The sequence below is a fragment of the Heloderma suspectum genome, chromosome 11, assembly GCF_057233095.1.
Source record: "Heloderma suspectum isolate Gila_16-S chromosome 11, 16-S_ref, whole genome shotgun sequence".
Taxonomy (NCBI): Eukaryota; Metazoa; Chordata; class Lepidosauria; order Squamata; family Helodermatidae; genus Heloderma; species Heloderma suspectum.
The window spans coordinates 30,851,208-30,873,415 of record NC_139468.1 but is presented as its reverse complement, the minus strand read 5'-3'; the positions used below and the strand labels follow the sequence as shown (position 1 = coordinate 30,873,415).

Below are 22,208 nucleotides of genomic sequence, written 5' to 3'. Positions count from 1 at the left end.
ATATATGAGAATTCCGTTTCTGTTTGCAGTCTTGACCATGAACGTGAGTAGGTGTGTTTTTCCCCTGAGAAATGTTTGCAAATTCCTGAATTCAAAATGCACAGTTTTCGTGGTTGAATGAGCCAAAAAACAAGTTGAGAATGAAAACGGGAGAATGCCCAAACAAGCTTTGAAGTACTTTTTGGAGAATTTAGTCAAACCCAAGCATTTCTCCAAGAAGAAGGAGCAAGGGAGACAGAAGCAGGCAAAGGGAACATCAGGGTCTGTTTCAGTTGGACTGTCCCCCCTTCAGAAGATGAGAGCAGGGAGCAGGGCCATCCCACCAGCCCTGCTGACAGTCTGCTTATTTCCCCCCCTCTTCCCTCCCCATCTCTCTCTCTCTCTCTTTTTTTTTTTTTTAGATTGTAAGCCTGCGGTCAGGGACTGTCTTCTTTACTCATTGGTTGTAAGCCACTCTGGTAGCCTTTTTTTGGTTGAGGAGTGGGATAAAAATACTATAAGTAAGTAAGTAAGTACATAAATACATTGCTGGTTCTCCCATCCCTAGTGGGAAATACAGTAGGAATAGGGCAGGTGGGCACCATTTATGGTGACTGGTGATTTCCTGAGTTTTACCACTCAGGGCTGTGGGGATGATGGGCAAGGTACAGATCACCTATGGGGCTAACTTGGCTCACCCACTCTTGAGTCCCAGAAGGGGGGTATGGGAAGGCTTTCCTACCCATCTAGAAAGGTGTGGCCATGTGAAGGGTGTGGCTGCTGGTCCATTCCTTCCTATGGCCAGAGTAGTCTCACCCAGATAAATCTGGCTAGTTACCTGTCAGGGTAATCAGGGATGTCCAAGGGGTGGCCTGCCAGCTGCATGCCTCCCGTTGCTCCCCAAAATGGCATTTAAAAACCAAAACCAAAATGGCATCTGGAAGCCAGCTGATGTTGACCCTGTTGGCATTCTGCAGTATCTCCAGATGCCATTTTAATTTAAGTTTTTAAAAAAACCCTTCAGTGTTGCTGGGGGGCAGGGGGAGAGATGAAGCTTGGAGGAGGGGTCTGAAGGGTAAAAATGGTTCCTGGGAGTGGAGGCTGGTGGCTCCAATTTCAGTGGAGCTATGAATCCACTCTGGGTTTCAATCAGAAGCAGCCAGAACTCTAAAGGAGCTATTCAAGGTGATGAAACTATTTCAGGGATAGGGTTCAGCACCTTGGATAGCTCATTTAGAGTTCTGGCTGGTTCTGACTGAAACCTAGAGTACATTCACAGCCCCATCAAAATCAGAGCCACTCGTTTCCACTGAGTTTGTAACTGGGCTTCTTAGCCAGTAAACAATTCTGTAAACACATCACAAAAGTAACCCTTCTGGTGTGTAAGTGTGAGTCACATACGAACTGACCCAATGACTGTGTGGATCAGAATGTAACTTTCTACTGGCTTTTCCACTTCCCATGTGTTCCAACGCAGTTCTTGCCTCAAAAAATATATCAAAACAGCTTTAGAAATGCAGATTTTCTGAGAGCGAATACATTTATGCGTATTTTGTGAGACAATATGTTTGAAAGTACGTATTTGAACAGTCTTTAATGTGATTTTGCCTGCAGATTAAAAAGAAAATCATATATTTAGTGCTGAAATAGGACAGAACAGACACATACATGAGGAACATAGACTGGAAATAGACTGATTTTACCATCCCTACTTCAGCTAACAGAAGTTTAAGAAACATTAGGATGTCTGAATGTTGAAGCTTCATTCACCGATATCCATAAGATAATTGCACGGTCCATGGTTGACCGTGAGATCCTCAGAAGTCACCTGAACCTACACATAGCAGTTATACCGTTATCATACAGTTATTGTAACTATTGGTACACATGACACCAGTGGGGACCAATAGTTATGATAATGGTATGATAATGGTATAACTGCTATGTGTAGATTCAGCCATGGTGTGACTTAAGGGCAGATGTTTGTAATGGAGCTCTTGCTTTATTTTCTTCTTAAAAGAGAGGAGCACAGCTTTTGCCTTGTTCTTCCCTAGGGGTGTCTTCTGAATCCAAGTCCCACAAAGCAACTGAATATAGCTTTACATCTTTCAGAAGTGATTGGGTTGAGCATGACAAAACAGTCTTGAAATCAGCGTGGTGCCATCAATTGCTGTTTTTCGCAAAAGGAAAGTGATCTCTCATTCACTGTCACACCAAATCATCTAATTGTCGGATGGACTGCCAGCTATGGAACAAGATTGTCAACGCTCATCATTTTCAGAAAGCAGATATTTCATTCGCCTTCTATTTTTACTGGCAGACTTTGAAAGGGACTCAGAATCAGAAGCGGCTGTTGATTACCTGAACAAGAGAGTGTGGAAATTATGTTTGCAGTTTTGAGTAATGATGTTTAAAATCAGAGTGTAAATGAGGGCCAGCTCACATGCTAACTTCTTAATGAGGGACCACATGTACTGAAGCCCTGCTGTTCTTGCAGTGGTATCTGGTTCCATTGTCTTTTCCCTTCACAATTGACACCACAATAAAAGCTTCAGGCTAATATGGCTTTATTTTGCTAGAACCTAGTCTCTCTTCAAATGCAGATTCAAGGAAAACTCTCAGGCTGCCTGCAGGCTCTAAACAACTAATGAACAAACTCTAATCTAAGCAGAGGAGATGATCCAGAGGCAGTGAACGTTGCTGGTAGTTTGGAGTATAAACCTCCTGGCCAAGCTAGCCTTTCAGTGAAGCCCCTCCCTTAGGGTGGCTCCCTCCTACATTGGCTTCCAAGAGTGGCTATTTGGGCAGAGTGTCTGAGCCCTGCCCCTAGCTTTTCTTGTTTTGCTTTGCGTTGTGCCCTAGCATCTCTTACGTCATGCTCCTCTTCCTTCCCCTCCTCAGAAACTTGCATTCTCAAGGTGGAGGGAGGGGGCAGGGACTCAGTCTGGGCCATCTGTTGGTCAAGGTCTTGCAAGGACTCTTCCAGCATTTTGGCTCACTAGGGCGGGTCCCTCCCCTGGCCTCTGATCTAGCTGCTGCTGCTCCAACTCTGGTTCAGAATCAGAGCTGTTAGACATCTCAAGGTGCTTAGACTCTTCCTTGACATGTACTTAGAGAGCACTCTTCTAGCCTGTATCTTCTAGCCCTATAGCCCTAGCAAGATGAAATCCCCTGTTACCTAGGGATGCTGGAGAAATCCACAATGAAACCAAAAGAGTTGAGATTTTCATGAAAATTTCATTGTAGAAAAACACACAAGATTAAAAAATGGCCAAAAATGTGCATTTCCCCCATAGATTAAAGCATGAAAATGCACATTTGGGGGGAATTTGTAAATGCGTGGATTTGTGCGAATTCTGAAAAAATCTGATTCTGTCGATGGGTGGACAGTGCATTGAAAGGCGCCTGACACAGATGGAACGTATTTTACACCATCCATACATCCCTTCTATTACCCAGCAGCTTTTCCTTGGCAGAGAAAACAGGGAAGGCAAGCCCGGTCTTACACAAGCAACTAAAGGAGGTCACCGAATCCTGAGTCTGTAGAATGGATTGTAGCACTTCAAACATGATAACACATTTTTGAATGTTCCCTTGGGATAAAAAACAAACAGACCAACTGCTTGCAAGTCAAAAATGTGAACATCAGGGAGACTGAATGAGTTAGTTTTAATTGCTGCTTGTTTGCTTGCTTTTACTGCTGTTTCTCAAGGTCTCTTATTATGGTTTATATTTTATGACATTGGTTTTCTTATTGTTATTTCAATTCCATTTTAACCTGACTTGAAAACTTCTTTCATTGAAAGGCAAGCATATATATTAAAAAAAAAACCAAGAACCAAAAATAAGAAGTAGCTTTCTCCCTGATATACTAGTTGGTTTTCTTCAAAACAAAACAAAACAAAACCCACCTCACCATTTTTTTTTATGCATAGGTGAACATTAAAAAATGGTATCATTGCCTGCAGTCCGAATAGAATCTGCAAGTCATTCTACCCCATGTGTAGTAATCCAGACCCAACTCACAGCCTATTTACTTCCCTCATTTTTTCCAATGGAGGGTGCTTTACTCTCCTTTGCTCTCCTCTACCCCCCTCTAGCTGTAGACAAGAACCACCATTGTCAGAGACAACAAAGGAAACAGCTGGCACAGTTAAGAATGTGGGGCAAGGCCCCAATGGACTGCAAGGCCTGGATACTCTGGTGGCATCTGCCTGAACTGGCTGTCAGAACCAGAGTTCACTACAGGCACAGAGAGCTTTGTTACCTGTATCATCTGACAAAGCAATGTCTGAACCAGCTCAGAATGCCTAAGGGTGCAATCCTATGCATGTTTAGACAGAAAAATATCCCACAACTCCCAGCATTCCAAAACCAGCATGGATACTCTGGCTGGGGAATGTTGTGGGCTGTAGGACTTTTTTTCTGTCTAAACATGCATAGGCCTGTATCTTAAGAGCACTTTGCTGTTTTTCATTGAGAAGAGGACTTTTGGCAAGGGGTTGTGCTGGAAATAGGGATGTGCGAACCCACTCCCGTCTGGGTTTTCTGGGCATGCACCCAGCCACTGCTCCTGGTTGCCGGTCCCCAGACTGCACTTGGGTCCTTCCTGCACTCAGTAAGTGGCCTGCACTTACCCTGGCAGACTTGTCGAGCTCTGTGATCACCATTTTTTTGAAAAATAAAATGGCGCTCACAAAAATTTGCATATTTGCATATGCACAAAATGCAGAAACGCATATCTGCATATGCATGGAAATGCTCATTTTTGCAAATGCACACATTTACATGTGCGTGTGAATATGCACATTTGTGGAAATGCGCATTTTCATGCATACGCGAATGTGCACATTTTTGTGATTGCCATTTTATTTTTTCAAAAAAATGGTGACCATGGAGCTTGATGAGGCCGCTGGGGTGAGTGTGGGCCACTCACCGAGTGGGGGCAGGGGCTCAGTGAGCAGGACTCAGTGAGCAGGGTGGGTTCTGCCAGATTCCCCGGGAATTGGGTGCTTGTGCCATCCCTAGCTGGAAGTAGCAGAGAAGCTTTTCTATGCATCCAGTACCATTCTGGAATAGAAAGCTACCTTGAGACTTTGGGGGGCAGCTATGTGTAAGCTTTCGGGAGGGAGAGTGCAGGCGAAAGATGATGATGATTTAAAAAATATCGCGTGTTTTTTAGGTGACCGTCCTTATGTGGTGCTCATGGCACGGGTCCACCCTGGTGAGAGCAATGCCAGCTGGGTAATGAAGGGTACACTGGAATTCCTCCTCAGTACTGACCCCATTGCTGATCTCCTGAGGCAGTGCTTCATCTTCAAGGTCATCCCCATGCTGAATCCAGATGGAGTCATCAACGGCAAGTGAGTTATGCAGCTTGGTTTGCAGTTACTGGAGGCCCATCCAAGTCTGCCATGTTGAACCTCCCATGGCACTGTGAGTTCCAGATGGTGGTGGCTGGTGACTCCAGTTCAAGAGGGGCAGTGATTCTATTCAAGGTTTTCGTTACAACCAGTCAAAAACTCTGAAGGTGCTCTCCAAGGTGCTGAACTCACCCTTAGTTCCAGATGTGGCATTCAGGAATAAAAGGCAATCCTTATTAGTATGGGGTCTACGAAGGGGTCATTGGTCATTTCTAGGGAAGGAAATGCCAGCCATGGCACTCAGAAATAAGGGACATTCCTTCTTGGTATGGGGTCTTGTCATTCCCAGTGAAGTAAATGAAGCATTATCTTGAGCTGGATTTATGTGTCTCGGGCGTGCCGAATCTCTTTCAGCCTAAGAGCTGAATTTCATTTTGGAGAACGTGCTGAGGGCCACGTTCTAGTGGTGGGTGGAGCCAAAGGCAAAAAAGGCAGGGCCAACCCGCCCTTCCAAAAACACCAGCATATTTTAGCTTAAAGCTCGTACTGCCAGTATCTAAGCATTAGGAGAGGCAATTTAACCTTTTAGAATGGGAGAAGAACTGCACAAAAGCTGGGAATCAGTAGTTGGGGAAAATGGGGAGAGAAGAATGGGCACAGCCTTCTGAGGACCTTCTTCTGCTTCAGAGAGCAGGATTTGGCCCCTGGGCCTGAGGTCCTGCACTCCTGGTCTATTTGAATAAACAGTCCATCACCTCTTTGTAAGCCCTGACAGCCATTGCCTATGTCACTGTGATGTCACAGAATGTTATTTATTTATTTATTTATTTATTTATTTATTTATTGCATTTATATCCCACCTTTTTTCCTCTTGCAAGGAACCCAAGGCGGCTTACATTATCCTCCTCTCCGTTTTATCCTCACAACAACAACCTTGTGAGGTAGGTTGGGCTGAGAGTCTGTGACTGGCCCAAAGTCACCCAGTGAGCTTCCATGGCCAAGTGGGGACTAGAACCCAGATCTCCCAGTTCCCAGTCCGTCACTCTCACCACTACACTACACTGGCTCAGAAATATTTACACTGTTCAGAAATATTTTAAATGCTGTGTAGTGGGAGAAGGAGGTCCAGTCACAGATCTGCAAAAAAGAAATATTGTACATCTGTTAGATTGAGAGCAAAGACTTACAAATGGCCAATGAAAAACAGTGAAGTTGTGCAGTGCTGGGCAAAAAGGAATTCCACGGGCTAAGGGAAAATAAAATCACATGCCACATAGAGGGGAAAAAAGAGATGCTGTATGCTGCAGTGTGTAAAGAGAATGTCCTGCGAAGTAGGGTCTCTGTGTTAGGAATCTGAAGAGGCAAATAAGAGGGGAAGAGCTGGGGGAAAATTCACAGGAGAGAAAGAGCAGCCTGCTCTTGGTAGGGTGGGCTCTTACACATAGGGGTGGATGAGGATTTTGTTACAGTTTGCAAATCACTCAAAAATGCCCCGTTCCCAACCCCAAACACAATCATAAAGAGGGGGTGCATGTTTTTCAAAAATGTTCACAAGTTCCTGAACTTGTGTTTGCAAAATGCATGCTGCACAACTTTAGAAAAATGCCTGGCCTCAAAAGTGCACAACTTTTGAAAAATGCATGCTTTCCCCATTTGAATGATCTGAAAAAACGGGCTGCAAACGAGACCGGGAGCGAGCCAAGCTGCGCTTTGAAGTAAAGTTCGGAGAATTTCAGCAAGCTGGAGCAGCCCTGGTTCTCCTCTCCCTACTTTCGCATCACCAAGATAGAGGAAATGCATCACCAATGGGAAATAATTACTATAATTTAACTAGAAAGACTATCCATCCAGCACAGTGGCGTAGATTGTGGCAAGGCGAGCCACATGCCTACCGCTGTCCAAGTGCTCACTGCTGGTTGGCAGCCCCAAGGCAACTGTACTCCCCCCTTCTGGGGCTTTATCTTTCAGCCAGACTTGACCTAGCCAGCCCTTCAAATAAAGGACACCTTCCAACAGAGAACTGTCCTCCAACAGCCCATCAAATAGAGCTCTGTCCTTTGTAAGGTAGGACCCAGGGCCACCCTAGGTATTGGCAGGAATGGTGTGAAGAGGTAGGCAGGAAGACTGAGTAACACACATCATTCCTTCTAATAGCAAACTTGGGTGGTGAGTGCCAAAAGGATTGGAGCCCCAACTGGGATGAGAAAAAAAAGGGGAGTATATTTTTTGTTTTAAATCCACCAGTACCTAATCAGGCAACCCTCCCCCTGTCCAAACTGTGTGCGTGCACACACACACACACGCACCCCAGTGAGGACTTAGCTTTCTTAGTAGCCATGGGATGCTGAGTGGCAGTGGGATAAGAAGAAATGTAGTCTTTACATAGACTACGGCGAAAATAAGGGCAACGCAAATAGCGTTGCCCTTATTTTCGCCATAGTCTAAGTAATCTTTACATAGACTACAGCAACCAAATAAGGAACGTGAATGGCGGCTCCCTATGGGGGCTGCCATTAGCCGTACGCGCTTTTTTTTTTTTTTTTAAAGTCACCCGTGATAGGCTACGTGACGATTGACGTAGCCGATCACGGCTGATTTTGCAAATCTAGCCGTGATAGGCTACGTTAATCGTCACGTAGCCTATCACGGTGGTGGTTTTTTTTTTTAGTTTTATTGGAATGGCGGTGGCGGCGGCCGGTCGAAAGATCGGCTGCCGCCCCCGCCCCTGACGTAGACCCGACGAACCGTCACCGGGACCCGCCTCCGGGAGGGACATTCGGGAAAGGTAAGTCCCGTCCTGGGGGGGGGGTTCGGGGGGGTGCGGAGAATTTCTCCCCGAAACTTGTTCGGGGGGCCGAACACGTTGGCGCTCGGCCCCCGAAATTTTGGGGAGAAATTCTCCGCCAACCCTACACATAGGATGTGTCGTACCGGCATTTCTGCCCTCCCATTTTGGCTGCTCTGTGCTCCCCTGAGCATAGAGCACAGGGCTGTTCCACGCTGCCTGCGAGGTGGTGTGGAAGTGGGGGGAGGTCTGTTCTCCAGGAACCGACCTCAGAGCGTGGGATCCGAGGTCGGTTTCCAGAAAACCAGATATCCTGTGATATCTGATATCCTCAGAAGACTGAGGGGAGATATGATAGCGCTCTTCAAGTACTTGAAAGGTTGTCACAGAGAGGAAGGCCAGGATCTCTTCCTGATCATCCCAGAGTGCAGGACACGGAATAATGGGCTCAAGTTACAGGAAGCCAGATTCCGTCTGAACATCAGGAAAAAATTCCTGACTGTTAGAGCAACACGACAATGGAACCAGTTACCCAGGGAGGTAGGGGGCTCTCCCACACTGGAAGCGTTCAAGATGAGGCTGGACAGCCACCTGTCAGGGATACTCTGACTTGGATTCCTGCATTGAGCAGGGGGTTGGACTCGATGGCCTTGTAGGCCCCTTCCAACCCTACTATTCTGTGATTCTGTGATTCTGTGATTCTGTGATTCTATGGCTGTCTAGCCACTGACTAGCGGCCATAGGATTGCCCCCTAATTGTTCCAACCTGAAAACAAAACAATACATAATTCAACATTATTCAAGTTACTGTCAATATTACACAGCCTTTGATCCCTGTTTTATCCCCTTGTACAGTTGCACCCTGGACCAAGTGTTCCTTTTCCTCCGCACCAGCTATATCACTGCACCTATCAATATGATAATTTACCCAAGTTTGTATTTCTTAAGGCTGTTCACTGATTAATGCATTTTTCTGTGTAAATTAACTGCCTACCTGTTAACCAATTAATCAGTTATTTAGCCAATTAACATAAATATTACAACAGTTCAGTAGTAGTGACATTGTGCGTGTATTTAATGAAGACAACAGTTTCTCTTGACTGATTAGCACAGGAAAAAAACCATTTGTCGTTTGGCAAATTATCTTAAAACACATTGCTTGAGTCAAGAAAGGCCGATCATTTACAGCAATGACATCAATGCCAAATAGCTTTTCAAGGGAGGGAAACATTAATAATAACGAGTAAAAAAAAAAAAAATCCACATTTTTAGCTATTCATGAGTTCCTTGATCAGTCTATTTCTTAATCTGATTTACTGCTGCTATCCTATGCTCAATTATTTGGGAGAAAGCCTCATTAAACTCAGTAGGATTTACTTCTGAGTAAGCATGTGTAAGATCGCATGCCCCACAACATTTCACAGATGAGAAAAAGTAGGGATGAATGTGTCTATTTTGCTTTCTACAACATCAACAATTTTTGAAGCACAGGTTCATTCTCTCTCAGTTCTGCATCAGCTTGTGATTTTTTAAAAGTCAGCACAAAAATTCACATGAATTTTTGTATGCAATTTTCTCTTTTTTTCCCAAGTACTTCCCCTAATATATGCCTTTTCTGTATACCATTTGCCCTAATGGTGTCTTACCCAACCTGGCACTCTCCCGGTGTCTTGGGCTGTAACTCTCATAACTGCCCACCCAACATAGCTGGCTGGGTGTATTATGGGAGTTGTAGTTCAACACATCTGGAGGGGGGCATGTTGGGGAAGACTGCTCTAACGTATTTTTCTACACATTTGTTAGGTTGGAGAACTGCATTGCAATGTTCAGAGAAGGCAAAAAAACACTGAAGGAAAACTGTATTCTGGTTTGCATATAGTTTGGCAAATGCAGATTTGGCCATTTCCTAGGAAAATGTGAACCAAATGAATTTTGCCCCATCCCTTGAAGAAAAAGGGACAAGCTTGTAATGCTGTAGTCCTATACCCAAGAGAAGTGTTTGAGTCTGCTCTCTCTACACACGATTATACATTGCTGTAAGAAAGGGGTTCCCAAGCTTTTCTGTGAATGGGCAGATTGGGAATTTTGAAAGAGTGTTGTGGGCACTCTGACAAAATGGCAGCCACAGGAGAGGGCTTGCCCATACAGAGGGCTTCCATGGTTGGCATGACCGGTCACAAAACACTCATTTCTCAGAAGGCAAATTGCAGAGACTAGAAGAAAAGTAACTTGTCCAAGAAGGAAGCTAAGGAAAAGACAGGGTGGTGTCTGAGCCGCCAAACACAAAACCACTCTTTTGAACCCAAATAAAGATGGTGCTGGGTGGGCAGCCCTTTGTTCTACAAATGCCAGCCTTCCAGTTTAATTAAACAAAAATCTTAACAGATGAAATAAAAATCAGAAGAGGAAGGGGCCTTGTGGTCGTGAAGAGAGGTTCCTATGGACATATTGGAGCCCATGAGAACCACATTGGAGACCCCAGTTCTGTTGGTTCTGCTCTAGAGCTGTGCGCAAAGGACCCTTTGAAATTCTTCACCTTACTTGCGGGCAGAGTTATTTGGGAGATGATTTCACTGAATTTCTCCAGGGGGAGGAGAAATTCTCCACAGTTTTTCCCAGGTAGGGCTCCCCATTGGCAGGGCTTGTAGCACAGCTTCTTTCTTTTTGGGTAAGGCTGGGGGGTGGGTGGGTGGGTTGTGCTGTAACAGAATGAGCTGGCTGGGCAGGCTGGCCCCCAGTTTGCATCCACCACAATGCAGGTGGGGGCAGTCAGTGTTGTGTCCAGCTCCAGGGATGAATTGTAATGTTCTGCCCAAATCTGTCCAATTTCCTGAAAGTTTTCTCCCCCTGTGTTCTGCCCCATTCAGGATGTTTCATAATTTATCTCTGAAATATCTTCACCGTAGAATTTCTTTTCAAAAGCAATTTCTCTTCTATCATCATGAAGAGAACAGTCAAAAAGCATGTGGGAGAGAAACTTTCGGCACAGCGCTGTTCTGCTCCCCTGGCTGTGTGCCACAGTCAGTCGCCTTCCAGTGGTCCATTCTGCACTGATTTAAAAGCCAAGAGGAGGTTTGTTTGTTTTTCGGTTAAAAATGTATTAGAAAAACATAATTATCCTACAATAGGTAGTCAGCCATTCACAATATTGTTTTCACAGCATGCACAGTGACAGGAGGCGGTACACTATAGGGTGTAATGCATCAATCCTAACCATGCTTACAAGAGGGTAAACCCCACTGAATTCAATTGGATTTACTTCTGAGTAATCCGGCTTAATAAATCTAAATCTAACTCTTACTAAATCTAAATCTAATCTTACTAAATCCGGCTTAAATGCAAAGACGGGCATGATAAAGGACAAAGAAGGCAGGGACCTAACAGAAGCAGATGAGATTAAGAAGAGGTGGCAAGAATACACAGAAGAACTATACAGGAAAGATCTGAATGTCCCTGATAGCCATGATAGTGCGGAAACTGAACTTGAGCCAGACATCCTCGAGAGTGAAGTCAAGTGGGCCTTAGGAAGCATTAGTAACAACAAAGCTAGCGGACATGACAGTATTCCAGCCGAGCTATTTAAAATCCTAAAAGATGATGCTGTTAAAGTGCTGCATTCAATATGCCAACAAATCTGGAACACTCAACAGTGGCCACAAGACTGGAAAAGGTCAGTTTACATTCCAATTCCAAAGAAGGGCAACGCTAAAGAGTGTTCCAACTACCGCACAATTACGCTCATTTCACATGCCAGCAAGGTGATGCTCAAAATCCTACAAGCTAGGCTTCAGCAGTATGCGAACCGAGAACTACCGGAAGTACAAGCTGGGTTTCGAAGAGGCAGAGGAACTAGAGATCAAATCGCCAACATTCGCTGCATCATGGAGAAAGCAAGAGAATTCCAGAAAAACGTCTATTTCTGCTTCATTGAATACGCTAAAGCCTTTGATTGTGTGGATCACAACAAACTGTGGCAAATTCTGAAAGTGCTGGGAGTACCAGACCACCTTACCTGTCTCCTGAGAAACCTGTACGAGGGTCAAGAAGCAACAGTAAGAACCAGACATGGAACAACCGATTGGTTCAAAATTGGGAAAGGAGTACGACAAGGCTGCATATTGTCACCCTGCTTATTTAACTTATATGCAGAGTACATCATGAGAAATGCCGGATTGGATGAATCAGAGGTCGGAATTAAGATTGCCAGGAGAATTATCAACAACCTCCGATATACAGACGATACCACCCTAATGGCAGAAAGTGAAGAGGATCTCAAGAGCCTCTTGTTGAGGGTGAAAGAGGAGAGTGCAAAAGCTGGTTTGAAACTCAACATTAAAAAAACGAAGATCATGGCATCTGGCCCTATCACTTCCTGGCATATAGAAGGGGAAGAAATGGAAGCAGTGACAGATTTTACTTTCTTGGGCTCCAAGATCACCGCAGATAGTGACTGTAGCCATGAAATTAAAAGACGCTTGCTCCTTGGGAGGAAAGCTATGGCAAACCTAGACAGCATAGTAAGAAGCAGAGACATCACCTTGCCGACAAAGGTCCGTCTAATCAAAGCTATGGTTTTCCCAGTAGTAATGTATGGCTGTGAGAGCTGGACTATAAGGAAGGCTGAGCGCCGAAGAATCGATGCTTTCGAACTGTGGTGCTGGAGAAGACTCTTACGAGTCCCCTGGAATGCAAGGAGGTCAAATCAGTCCATCCTAAAGGAAATCAACCCTGACTGCTCATTGGAAGGACAGATAATGAAGCTGAAGCTCCAATATTTTGGCCACCTAATGCGAAGAGAAAACTCCCTGGAAAAGACCCTGATGCTGGGAAAGACTGAAGGCAAAAGGAGAAGGGGACGGCAGAGGATGAGATGGCTAGATAGCATCACTGATGCAATGAATATGAACTTGAGCACGCTCCGGGAGAGAGCGCAGGACAGGAAGGCCTGGCGTGCTATGGTCCATGGGGTCACGAAGAGTCGGACACGACTGAACGACTGAACAACAACAACAACAATCCGGCTTAGGATCGCACTATGAATGTGCATGCACATACTTTCGCCTAAATGGGCTCAAGAGACAAGACCTTCCCACTCTGAGATTTAACCAGTGGAGGCTGGTGACTCTGATTTCAGTGGGGCTGTGACTCCATTCCGGGTTTCAGTCAGAACCAACCAGAACTCTGAAGGAGCTATCCAATGGGTTCTGCACCTTGGATAGCTCCTTTAGAGTTCTGTCTGGTTCTGACTGAAACCCGGAATGGAGTCACAGACTCACCAAAATCGGAGCCACCCACCTCCACTGAATTTAACTTCGAGAAATCCTGGGAATTAATTTAGCTGATCCCTGAAGCAGTAGTGGAGTTAAGTTATTTCAGACTCTGACCCTAATGGCCTTATGCCTTCGCCCTTTGTGGTGGTAATGCATATTACTCCACTTCAAAATATCGGGGGGGGGGGAGCTGCACCTCTGCCCCAAAGTCCTGCTATGAGAGCACCACTGCTTAGGACCTCATGCTAGCAAAAGGGTGAACTGGACATTCCTCCTCAGAAGGAAAAATGGTGAGCAAAATAGGGTCAACAGTTTAACAGAGAAGGGGGCTGGTGTGTGGAACCTCTTTCAGCCTGAGGGCTGATCTCAGTTTTGGAAAAGCTCTTGAGGGGGGCACATTCCACTGGTGGGTGGGGCCAATGAAAATGGGACAGGACAATGGCAAAAGGGGGTGGAGCTAAAGGCAAAAAGTGGGGTCAAAATACAACCTCCCCAGCATATTTTAGCCTGAAGCTCTTACTGCCAGTAAACTAAGCCTTAAGAGAGGCATTGTAGAATGGTGGTGGTGGTGGTGGTGGTGGGGACCGCATAAAACCTGGGAAGTGGTAGAACAGTTGGTGGTCAGGGCAAAGGGTTGGATCCAGGGGGAGGGGGTCTGGCCACCTGTGGAACCCTGAAGGGCTGGATTGGGACCCCAGGAAGGCTGGATTTGAGTTTCTCCACCCCTCATATAGCGACTGTCAATGGTAAACCAGTGTAGTGTAGTGGTGAGAGTGTTGGACTGGGAGTCGGGAGATCCAGATTCCAATCTCCACTCAGCCACAGAAGCTCACTGGGTGACTTTGGGCCAGTCACAGCCTCTCAGCCCAACTTACCTCATAGGGATGTTGTTGTGAGGCTAAAATGGAGAGGAGGAGGATTATGTATGCCACCTTGGGTTCCTTAAGGAGGACAAAAGGTGGGATAGAACTCTTAAATAAATAATTAAAGGCAGTGGAGGTTAGTGGCTCTGCTTTCGAAAGGGCTGTGAATCCATTCTGGGTTTTAGCCAGAACTCTAAAAGTGCTATCTAAGGTTCCAATCCTATTTTGGTGATACAGTTCAGCACCTTGGACAGCACTTTTAGAGTTCTGGCTGGTTCTGACTAAAACCCAGAGTGTATTCACAGCCTCCACTGGGCAAAGGGTTGGAGTTCATGCAATCACGTGGTCGATCTTTCCGCTGTTGGGTTTTGTCCTGTGGAGAATGTCTCATCGACACAACTTTTGCTTCTGTGATTGAGGGCCATTGAAAACATTTTGCTCCTCCCCCAACATGGAGGCTTTGGAAAAACACATGGTGGTGGTGACGCCCTTTATTTTTGAAAATGACTCACCCTACGGAGGCAGGGAGAGTGAGATCTTTAAGAACACGAGCTATGAGCTGGGGAGTCTTCTGATCTTAGGCAAGCCACTGTCTCTCAAGGGCTAGCCTACCTTATAGTGGCATCATTCTCTTTAACAGTGAACTCAGGAGGTTGTGTGCCAACAGGATTGGAGCCCAAACAGGGCCAGTGAGTGTCCTGCTCTGGAGCAAGTCTTGGCTGTTTGCAAGCCTGTACAGGGAGCGAGGCAGTAGAGTAGTCAAGTTGGCAAGCAAATGGTCAGGCACACAGGTTGCCGCCCAAGGAAGTTTAAGCTAAGGCAGGAGCAGTCAAAATCCAGGCAGAGGACAGGGCACAGGCAGGCCAGCAGGCAACAAGGATCAGGCAGCAGCAGGAGTAGTCAAGATCACAAGCAAGAGGTCAAACACAGTAAAACAGTCAGGTACGTTACGCAGTCCGGAAGCAGGGCCGTTGAGCAGTCCCAAAGGTCAGGAAACAGAGCATCAGTCACAGGGCACAATTCAGGAGGCAAGGGACACGGCAGAGGCTGGAAGGACCAAGTTGTTCCAACACTGGCTGGCTTTCCAGTGAAGGCTTTTAAACCCAAAGCCAGCCTGACCCACCCAGAGCTCAGCTGTGGCTATCAGAGCTCCCTTTCCAGAGCCTATGCGTGAGGAGTCCCTTTCTCCTGAGGAGACCTCTTCTGGAGGTGAGCCCTCCTTTGCACAGGAGCCTTGCTAGCCTGACTCTTGAGGTGATGATGCTCCTGGGGATCAGGGGTGGCTCAGCCCCTGCCTCAGAGGCAGAGTCCCTCTCTCCTGACCAGGATGGCCCTGCAGCCACCTCCCCAGAGGGTTCAGTCTCCTGTGGGTCTGGTGGCAGTTCCTGGTCTGGGGCACCCTGGGCTTCTGGGGCCTCTAGCTCCTCTGAGGAGGACTCCTCCAGTCGGCGCATGACAGTGAGAAACAAGAGGGAGAGTATCAGGAGCAGGTGAAGTACAGAAGTGCAAACCACTTTTTGTGAAGTAGGTCACTATTATCATTAGCACTGCATTACAGATATCACTAATGGGGCATGTGAACAGTAGACATACTTCATTCTTCACAAAGGTATCCAACTCCATCTTGAAGTGAGGTTTTTTTCCCCCTCTCTTTTCTTTCCAGCTTTTGGAAAGAGTTTGAGAACAGTTTGCTTTGTTTTCCTAAGCTGCTCTAGAAATCGCATGCTGAGCTGTTGTGTCAACAGCTTCTCTTTCTGTTCTTTTGGCCTGCCTGGTGTTGTGGTGGTCTGAGGCCTGCTAGTTCTGAATCAGCATTTTTTTTAAAAAAGGCAGCAAAGAAAAAAAAAAGGAGACATTTTTAGCTGTGCTTGATCCACTTTCTCAAGTGAATTCCCTTTGAAACAGGGGGTGGTGGGTAGGAAAAGTATACCTGGGAAGGTTTTGTTGGAAGCTTTGATTTTTCTCCAAGCTTTTTACAGTACATCTCCTCTCCTTCACACTTTTGACTTTTCATGCCGTGACACTGATCTGGCAGCTGAAAGGAAATGTGCCTCAGGACCCTATAGAACGAGATAACATAGACTGTCCTGAGCTAGTTATCAGATATTGTACATGCACACCTCTGAGAAGTAGAAGGCCAGACGAATGATGATTGCTTTCCCAGTTTTCCATTTTGTCTGCACATCATTAACACCTCCAGTAGTAGACAGAGGCCTGGGCTGGGTGATGGGTGAGGATCATCTGACCTTTCTTGCCATTTCCAGGTGAGTCTTGGATGGATGAAGGGTTCCTTGAGAGGGTGGGGAGAAACATTCTCTGCATGTCTACTATATCTTAAAAGTGGGAACTGCAACAAAATGTTGCAGTGTGGAGTGCTCTTGTTTAGGATGCCAGCCAGCAGGCTATGCCCTCATCCAAGATGCCCCATTCCATGTTCCCTCTTCCCCGCCCCCCCCAAGTCCCCCTCCCGGCTGCATTCCATGCCCAATGAGCATGGACAGTCCTCCTCGGTCTCTTTGAGGTGTTAAATGGGGGGGGGGGTACTTCTGCAAATCTTTGGGTTTCCCGAAGTTGACTGATACTTTCCTCATGTGCATGGATGGTGCCATTTGAGATATCTAAGAATCCACACTCGGGAACTGAGTTCAGTATGAGTATATAGGATTGCATAGCACCTTTTAACATCTGTTCAGAATCTTTATGGTCCATGATGCAGTCATCTTGGTGCTGATAAGCACGTTTGGGTCAGATCCATCCCTGGATGAGAGACAGCTTGGGAACCCCAAATACCAACCTTCCCCAACCGAGTGCCCTCCAGATGTGTTGGACCAGAACTCCCATAATCCCTGGCTGGGAATTATGGGATCTCCAGTCCAACACATCTGGAGGGCACAGTGTTGTGGAAGGCTGCCTAATGCACTGTATTGAGTTTCATGATGGAAGAAAGGTGGGCTATAAAAGTAATCAATCAATAAGTTTATTGTGGTCTTAGTATATGTTTCTGTTGTTGTCACCTAGTGATCAAAAGGCAAAAGTATTTCTTTGGAAAGGTTGGAACTGTGCATATTCCAGCTCTATGCTGTTGGATGTGGCTCCAAGATGAATGCCGAATGGAGAACTGTATAAAGAAAGGCATAGAAATAAAGCCGCTTATGGCACAGTCCTATCCGCATGCCCGTCAGCCTCTGAACTCATAGGCTGATGGGCATTGCATGTAGAGCAGGGGAAGTACAGAGGTGATCATCACCTTCATTCTCCCACTGCTCTGCATTTTTGCTAGACGGGCGTTTTCACCCATCTAGCTGAGATGTCCAGGAGCAGGATGGAAGGAGGCTCAAGCAGCTGGAGGATTGTTCATAAGCCAGCCATCCTGGTCTCCTCCCCACCCATAGACCTGCCCCCTTTCCCTCCTCTCTGAGCTAGCTTTTGCAAGCTTGTAGAGGCAGTTGGTGCGATGGTGTATTACAGTGGTCACCCTGGCAGAAGCCTTGTGCAACAAAGTACTAGGTTGTTCCCATTTTACAGATGGGGATATAGGACCCAAAGAAGCAGCTTGCTAGGGATGTACGAAAGTCACTTACCTTTCTGACGGGGTGATTCGCGGTGGTGGGGAGACGCTCTGCACCTTGCCCCGAAATCCTAATCCGTCTGGCTCTGCTCGGCGGAGCTTCCGCGGAGCCACCGGCCGGGGCCGTCCACAGCTGGACATCTGGCAAGCAAAACAACAACAACAAAACAGCGTACGCAAATGGCGGCGGCTACGACGGCCGCCATTTGCGTTCCCTTTTTTCGCTGTTTTAGCCTACGTAAATATTTACGTAAGCTATTACGGCGAAAAAAAAAAAGGAATGCAAATAGCGCCCACTATGCTATTTGCGTCCCCCCCCCTTTTTTTTTTGCCGTAATAGCTTACGTAAATATTTATGTGGGCTAAAACAGTGGAAAAAAGGGAATGCAAATGGCAGCTGCCATAGCCACCGCCATTTGTGTAAGCTGTTGTTTTTAGCTTGCTGTGATAGGCTACATAAATACTTACATAGCCTATCACGGCAAAGAGCAGGACACAAATGGCGGCCGTAGCAGCCGGTTGAAAGACCAGCTGCCGCTGGAGCCACTGCCGGAGCTGCCGCCGCTGGAGCCACCGCCGGAGCCCCAGGTAAGTTTCGTTCCGGGGCAATTCTGCGAGGTGGAGGGGGGTGGGAGGCCATTCCGCCATGGGTTTTGGGGGGCCGAATGGCAGTGCATTTGGCCTCACTGAAATCCGTGGTGGAATTCTCCACCATCCCTACAGCTTGCATGCTTGCTTGTCACTAACCCACTCACCCACTAACATCTACTTTTATCCTGCCCTTCCTTCAAGGAGCCTAGGGGAGCATATACGATTCTCCCTTCTTGACTTGGCCAAGGCTTTGAAACAGCCAGGTCCCCAAAAGAGAGGTTTTGCTCATTATTCATTTATTTTATTAAAAATATTGATATCCTGCCTTTTGAACTAAAAATAAAATGAAATACATCTACAAGGTGGCTAACAAATTATACATCTAAATACATATCAAAACAAGAAATAAAACTAAATATCCCAGCCAAACAGTAGAGCAAAAGCAGGGACTACCCTCAAATGCGAAGAGCCCCAACGGCCCTCTGAAAAAGCACAGTTTTTGCTTGCCACTGAAATGCTGACAGATTGGGGATGGAGCAAAGCTCCCCAGAAAAGCCGTTCCACAATTTTGGTGCCACTGATGAAAAGGCCCTGCCAATCTTCCCCGATACTACAGATAGTAGGGGGCTCCAGAGCAGGGACCTTAGGCATACCCAAAGATTTGTGTAAACACAGTGGGATTCTCATCTAATATCCTTTTAATAGACCACCCCACCATGTCAAATAATCTCATATCACAAACTGCTTTAGGGTGCTGCCGAATGCATGTTTAGACAGTAAAAAATCCTACAACTCCCAGCATTCCCCAGCCAGCATGGTTGGGCCTGCAGTTTCCACCAACACAGCACGCAATGCTAAGATTCCTGCCTTAAACTAAGGGAACATTCCATGCATATGCAGTTTCTATCTTCAAATAACCCAGTCGGCAGCTGGGAGCTTTGCATATATTTGTCCAGTCCACACACCCTTCCCCCAATATTTAAGAGGCATCGCAATGTACTGACCTCTCTTGTTAATATTGGAAGAGCTCTAGGGGGCTGTGCACACATTGCCAAAAGGAGGAAATGCATCACCCACAAAGAGGACAAAGATTTTCATGAGAATTGCATGTGCCAATTTAGAGGTATAGATGGAACTTTAGAAATGATTACCATTATTTGAGTACAAATACCATGGGAAAGACTGTGACCAGATGACCTGTGGGTAGGGATGGATGGATCCAAAGGAAGTGAGGCAGGTGGCTACTAGGAAGAGGGCCTTTTCTGCTGTGGCACCCCAGCTGTGCAATGAGCTCCCTAGTGAGGTTCACCTGGCACCTCCACTGAATTCCTTCCAGCATCAGGTGAATACCTTTTTATTTTCCCAGTCATTTTAGCAGTTTAGCTTTCTAGACTTTTAGCTTTGCTGTTTTAAATATGTATTTTAAATCTCTGCATTGCTGCTAGGTTTTATTCTGGTTTTGTGGCTTCAAATATTTTTACATTTTATATTGTTTTACTGTATGCTTTTTGGTTTTAATTTTTGTGAACTGCCCAGAGAGCTTTGGCTATTGGGCAGTATAGAAATAAATAAATAAATAAATAAATAAACTCACTTGCTCCCGCTGAGCATGGGTGCTTGCGAGTCACTGCTGCTGCCTGCCCCTGTGAGCTGGGCTGCCTGAACCCTGGAGGGCTCAGTGAGCAGCCTGGGACACTTCCCCTCTTGTCCCTGCTACAGCAGCAGTGATGGGGACAGGCTGGTTGTTTTACATAAGTCTCTTACATTTACATAAAGCAACCAGCCTGCCCCAACTGCTGCTGCTGTAGCAGGGGTGAGTGGGGGAGGACAGCTCCATTCTTCCCTTTGCGTCCCTACTACAGCAGCGGTAGCAACTGGTGGCCTGCTGAGGGACCGGGCGCCCACACGTTTGCCCAACTCAGCACATGTCAAGTTGGGCAAGGGTTGGGGTCTGCAGACTGGCATCCCAGGGGCTGGGCTGGTGATTTCTCACTGGGCTTTGAGCCTCAACTGGATGCCCACACCATCCCTACCTTTGGGTCTGCTGTCCAGGTTGATGGGCAATTTGAAGGCCTCTGCTGTCAGGATTCCTTTCCCCCCCTTTTTTTCTCTCCCTCCCACAGCCTACAGCTTTTAATCTATTACTTCACAGGGTCATACAGATGCAAATTCTCAGTGACTCTCAGTTTACAAGGAAATGCCTTCAAGGGGTTCAAAAGGTAGCTATGAAAGTTGCCTGCCATTTGAAGAAGAAGGTGGTCTCTCTAGCTTAACCTAAGGGTGGGGGGAGGTCTTTCTCATGAGGCTTCTAAGTGCAGCTTTTCACGCAAGACCAATCGGGTAGACTGTCTAATTTCCTCCCCTGCCTCCTTTCTCTCTGCTCTGCACCTGCCCCTGGTGTCTATTAAATCAGACTCCCCAAACCAAGCCTCCCTCTGTTTGCTGTCTCTCACGGGAGTGGGTGGGTGAAGAGGGACCCTCATCCTTCACCAGATGGAACTTTGAAACCTGAGGACCCTCCCTAGTCATGTCTGGACTAGCCTGGGAAAATACCTCCCCCATGTCTGGTGGTTCTCCTTCAGAATCTGAACTACTATCTCACTCTCTGCGCTCAGAAACATCCCTGCTCTCCTGCCTTCTTATGATTCTTTATCTTTAAACCAGACTTGGACTGGACAGCCTTTCAAAGAGAGTGTGCCTTCAGATAAAGGAGTGTCCCCTGCAAAGTAGGACACATGGCCACCCTAAAAAAAGCTTGAGATGTGACTCATTTGAAGCAAACCTAGTTTTGCCTGCTCTCCCCCCTGCCCCATTTAGGGGATGGCTCCATTCCTCAGGGTATTTGCATGCATAATGTCTCAGATTCGAAGCCAGTTCCAGCTGAAATCATAAGAACACAAGAGCCTTGCTGGATCAGACCAAGGGTCCATCTAGTCCAGCATTCTGTTCGCTCAGTGGCCAACCAGCTGTTGACCAGGAACCCACAAGCAGGACTGGAGTGCAACAGCACCCTCCCGCCCTTGTTCCCCAGCAACTGGTGTACATAGGCATACCGCCTCTGGTACTGGAGGTAGCACATTGCCATCATGACTAGTAGCCATTGCTAGGTTTCTTCTCCAGGAATTTGTCTCATCATCTCAGGTAGCAAGTCTGGGAAATAATGAGGGAGACTGTGGAGAACCACCAGCAGTCAGAGCAGAAGAAGGCAGATGAACTGTATACTTGAACAGCTTGGAAGAATATTGCATCACTTCTCAGAGGCTGTTCACATTGAGGTGAGATGCTGATCCCTTGCCGAAGACACCTGGGCTGAATATTCTGTTGGCAGAACAGTGATACGTGTGATGAGCCTGAGCTATGTGAAATCCTGTCTGAAGGAGCATGCTTTACCCTAGATAGATCACACAGGAGACTCTGGGTCAAAGGAATAAGAAAGCTTGCATGTACCACAGGAAATACATGTTGTATAGGAGGGTCCCCAGCGCAAGATGGATGGAGATGCAAAGAGATGTCTCCTCTCTGAGAAGCAAGAGCATGAAAAAGAAGGAAGTAGGAAGTGAGGTCAACCACCCTAAGATTATCAGTCTACCATGGGAAGGAAGGCCAGTACAGATCAGAGGATAGTCTAGGAAGCTTGGAGGTCCTATCCCTATCTATTCCCTTTCCATGCAGACACACCTGCCTTTCTCTTTTCTCTTTGAAGCTAGCTGAGTTGCACCCACAGTTCCAACATATTCTCCTGTTAAGTGCTGTTGTTTCCCCTGGCTGCTGCTCTTCCTTTCTGGCTGA

The 22,208-nt window shown here is 46.5% G+C and overlaps 1 protein-coding gene across 1 annotated transcript in view; it reads left to right on the top strand.

Moving 5' to 3' along the window:
• AGBL1 (AGBL carboxypeptidase 1) overlaps positions 1 to 22,208 on the top strand; it is a 732,367-nt gene that overhangs the window by 196,096 nt on the left and 514,063 nt on the right. Inside the window, 1 exon segment of the mRNA XM_084816379.1 lies at positions 5,162 to 5,342. Within this exon segment, the coding sequence (XP_084672505.1) occupies positions 5,162 to 5,342 (181 nt within the window).